The sequence below is a fragment of the Macrobrachium nipponense genome, chromosome 47 (assembly GCF_015104395.2).
Source record: "Macrobrachium nipponense isolate FS-2020 chromosome 47, ASM1510439v2, whole genome shotgun sequence".
Lineage (NCBI taxonomy): Eukaryota > Metazoa > Arthropoda > Malacostraca > Decapoda > Palaemonidae > Macrobrachium > Macrobrachium nipponense.
This window is the reverse complement of record NC_087222.1, coordinates 3,168,522-3,172,752: the sequence shown is the minus strand read 5'-3', so window position 1 is coordinate 3,172,752 and position 4,231 is coordinate 3,168,522. Positions and strand designations below refer to the sequence as shown.

The 4,231-nt window shown below is 35.7% G+C and overlaps 1 protein-coding gene across 1 annotated transcript; it reads right to left on the bottom strand.

Annotated features, from left to right (window-relative positions):
* Positions 1-365: 365 nt before the first annotated feature.
* Positions 366-3,698, bottom strand: LOC135204404 (uncharacterized protein K02A2.6-like). Its single transcript, XM_064234618.1, has 5 exons — positions 3,567-3,698; positions 3,053-3,238; positions 2,151-2,545; positions 775-1,826; positions 366-451 (listed from the first exon to the last, which is right to left on the bottom strand). Exons 1-5 carry the CDS (start codon positions 3,696-3,698, stop codon positions 366-368), a joined length of 1,851 nt encoding a protein of 616 aa, XP_064090688.1.
* Positions 3,699-4,231: the final 533 nt, after the last annotated feature.

Genomic DNA, 4,231 nt, shown 5'->3' with positions numbered 1-4,231 from the left:
AGCATAATTAAATACTTGGCCGGATACAGTCTTTATTGAGAATCCTGTTATAACAACTTACCGCCAAGGACCAGCACGGCAGGGCCATCACAACACAACAACGGGGCCGAGAACTTGAAAACAAAAGTCGTTCACGGCAGGGAATAGAATCAGAATTAACAAAGGATTACCTTTTTTTTTCATCTAAAACTCTATATCCCTTATCCCTAGAAAAGGAATAGTATTCCAATTTAAAACATCAGAAATTTAAATGAATCAATACTTCTTCCAAAATATGGAACAAATCTGAAAACAAACCTACATGATAAATACTACATACTTGTACTATATATTTATAAATCAAGTCGATCTGGAGGTTTACTTATTCAACTGGATCGCCTTAACATTGGTGGTTGTACTGAACATTCACTATCATTATTTACAGTTACTTCAGCCCCCCTATTATTATTGTCTGAAATGAAAGCACTAAAATCACTCAAATTTACAGATGACTTAGAATTATTTGATAACAATTCTTTATTGGATTGGTTAAAGTCACCCATATATCTATGCATAATCTGATCTGCATGTCTTGTCCAAATAATTTTACCAAAACTCTGTACTTCCACCTTATAATTTCTCAACCCAAGTACTTCCACAATCTTTCCTTTATACAATTTACCTTCCTCCTGGAAAATTTCATCCCTCATATTCCTTAAAGATTCGTCTTTCAGTTTAACTGATTCTACAGTCCCTTTGAAATTCCTACTGAACATATTTCTGCAGGGGTCTTACCAGTGGAAGAATTCACAGTCCTATAATTATACAAAAATCTACAAATTCTGTTCTGAATATCTCCCTTCTTAAATTTTCCCAGGCCCTCCTTGAATGTTCTCACAGCCCTTTCAGCCAGACCATTGGAGGATGGATGATAAAGAGCTACTAGTGTTACATACTTAATACTATTTTTATGCAAGAACTCCTCCATCTCATGAGAAACAAAATTTGAAGCATTATCCGATACAATGATATCAGGTATACCAAAATTACAGAATGTCTTCCTCAAATGACCAATGGTAACAGCAGACATAGTGGAACTAGAAAACCGAATATACAAAAATTTACTATGAGAATTTACAATAATAAAAAAATATTTGCCATCAATAGGTCCTGCATAATCTATGTGCAGTCGAGACCATGGGTTACCAACAATAGGCCAAGACAATGTAGGAGCTTGAGGATTCGTAAAATTCTTAAAACAAATGCTACAATTCTTTGTGACTTCTCCTATGTCCTGGTCTATCTTTGGCCACCATACCCAATTCCTTGCCTCGGCTTTCATAGCATTTACACCATTATGCCCACAATGCAAATGGTTCAAAACCTTACATCTTAACTCAACGGGAATCAAAACCCTTTTTCTATACAATATTACATCATTATGGAGAGATAAATCATCTTTTACAGAGGCATATTCCAGAAGTGACATATTATGTTCCTTTGACCATCCCAGTTTCAAAAAATTTATCAACTGAGACAATACAGCATCCTTATTGGTGAAACGTTTAACTGCCTGAAAAGAGATGTCATCAAAATCAAGTAATTCAACCAATTTAACACACTCAGCTGATGTACCAGAATGAAAATCATCATCAAGTGGCAATCTGCTTACGGCATCAGCAATTACATCCTTCCCAGGTTTGTGAACTAATTCATAATCATACTGAGATAACAACAAAAACAACAAAGCCCATCTTTGTATTCTAGAATTAGTATTACATGGAATCCGTTTCCCTCTTCCAAAAAGTCCCAGTAATTGTTTATGATCAGTTCTATCAACAAAATTCCTGCAAAGTAAAAAATATCTAAAACATTTCACAGCAAAAATAAGAGCTAATCCCTCTTTATCTAACTGAGAGTGGTTCCTTTCTGCTTTAGATAGTTTTTTACTTGCAAAATAAATTGTTTTTTCTTGGTCACCAATCTTTTGTAACAAAACACACCCAACACCTACAGGAGACGCATCCACTTCAATGATTGAAGGAATATCCCCATCAAAACTAGTCAGCACTAGGGATTCTGCAAATCTCTTTTAATGCCTTCAAACGCCTTCTGCTGTACTGAACTCCATCTAAATTTTACATTTTTTTTTTCAACAAAATTAATCATACAAAGGCGCTAGCTTAGAAGAAAAATTCTTTACAACCTTGCAATTGTAAGTAATCATACCTAAAAAAGATTGAACTTCTTCAACAGAAGTAGGACATGGGCAATCTAAAATAGCTTTCAGTCCCTTTGAAGATGGCTTGACTCCTTCACCTGAGATGTGGTATCCTAAATATTCAATAGAATCAGTCTCCAAAACAGTGTTAGTCTTATTTATTTGTACATTATGCGCTTGCAAAAGTTCCAAAACCTTTCTTAATCGGTGATCGTGCTCCTTTTTGGTAGCACCACTTACAATAATATCATCTAAATAAGCAGCTACACCCTCCACATTTGCCAACAGTTGAGAAATAAACCTTTGGAAAATACCAGGAGATGAGGACAAGCCAAAAGGTAAGCGCTTATATTTAAACAATCCTTTATGAGTATTAATTACTAAGTACTCTTAACTTTTCTCATCAACAGGTATTTGATTGTTTGTATGGTTTCTTTACGTTGCATGGAACCAGTGGTTATTCAGCAACGGGACCAACGGCTTTACGTGACTTCCGAACCACGTCGAGAGTGAACTTCTATCACCAGAAATACACATCTCTCACTCCTCAATGGAATGGCCGAGAATCGAACCCTCGACCACCGAGGTGAGAAGCAAACACCAAACCAACCACGCCACTGAGGTGCTGAAACAGGTATTTGAAGATGAGCATTCTTTAAATCAATTTTGGAAAAAAAACTTTCCCTTACCAACAACAGATAACAATTCCTCTATCTTTGGTAAGGGGTACCTGTCACAATGAATTTGTTTATTCAAAGCTTTAAAATCTCCACACATCCTCATTCCTACTTGCTACATTAAATCTTTACCACACACCAAATTTGTATTACAGGACTCAACAACATAAAATACCTGAGAAACCTTTGTGGTATTATAAAGTACAGGAGCTAATACTTTGCCTAAGACATCAATTCTCATGTTATCATAAGCTCTTAGCTTTTTATTGCATGGTTCCATATTTAGTTTTAACCTATGTACCCACTCTTTGGCTATATTGGACACAGCAGCGCCACTGTCAATCTCAAATGGAACTAAATTCTGGTTAATACTGAAATAAGATTAATCAGAATTAAGAGCAAAAACTTTTCCTTTAACCATTAACAATCTATCATCACTGTTGTCTTCATAATAATCAATAGTTTTTACAACCTTCTTACCTTCAGCCCTACTATTGGAAGCCTTATACCTAGGTTTAACACTACTAGGTCTAAGAGGAGACAAATCTTTATTTGCCTCTGTACACCCTTTTTAGATGACCTTTCCTTTTACAAATATTACAAACCAGATCTTTAAACCTACAGTCTATACTCTCATGAGGAAAACCACAATGCTTACAAGATGACTTTGCTTTTCTCACTGAACTAACCTGTGACTGTGATTCGTTCCTCTCACCCACAAAAGCTTTTTCCATGTTCAAAATTCTTTCTAAAACTGCACTAGAGGTCATAGCTTGGAGATCAATATTCAAAGCAACTAAATTGGGAAAAATATACTTCATTGTCCTCTGCCATAAACAACTGATCTCTGACTCTTGAATCACATTGATTGCAATCTTTTGTTAAAACCTTGAGGTCAGCATACAAACTATTCACTGTCTCATCCCTCCTTTTTTTTTCTTTGTTGAAAAGCTATTAGGCTACGATGATAAGGTTTCACAATGTAATGTGATTTCAATACAGCTACAAGGTCATAGTAAGTCTTTGTATGGGGTAAATCAGAAGCCAACAAATTACCCAGTACACTAAAACATTTTTCTTTTTGTTGTCTTCTTCAATCCCAAGATCACTAAAATTAGCTTCTAATAAAATGGATTTTGACGTAGGAAAAATCTATTTTTGGGCTCAGGCTGTGTCGTCCTCATGAAAGGTTCCCTTAGGCAGCTTTCTAGAGTACAAATACAGCTAAATGTACCAGAGAGAGAAAAAAAAATGGTCTGTGGAGTTCCAACCCCCACTGCGACTATCCAATATGGATATCGTGTATGTAACAGGGACGTATGCAAGCATAACCACAGCAATCTTACCCTGCATA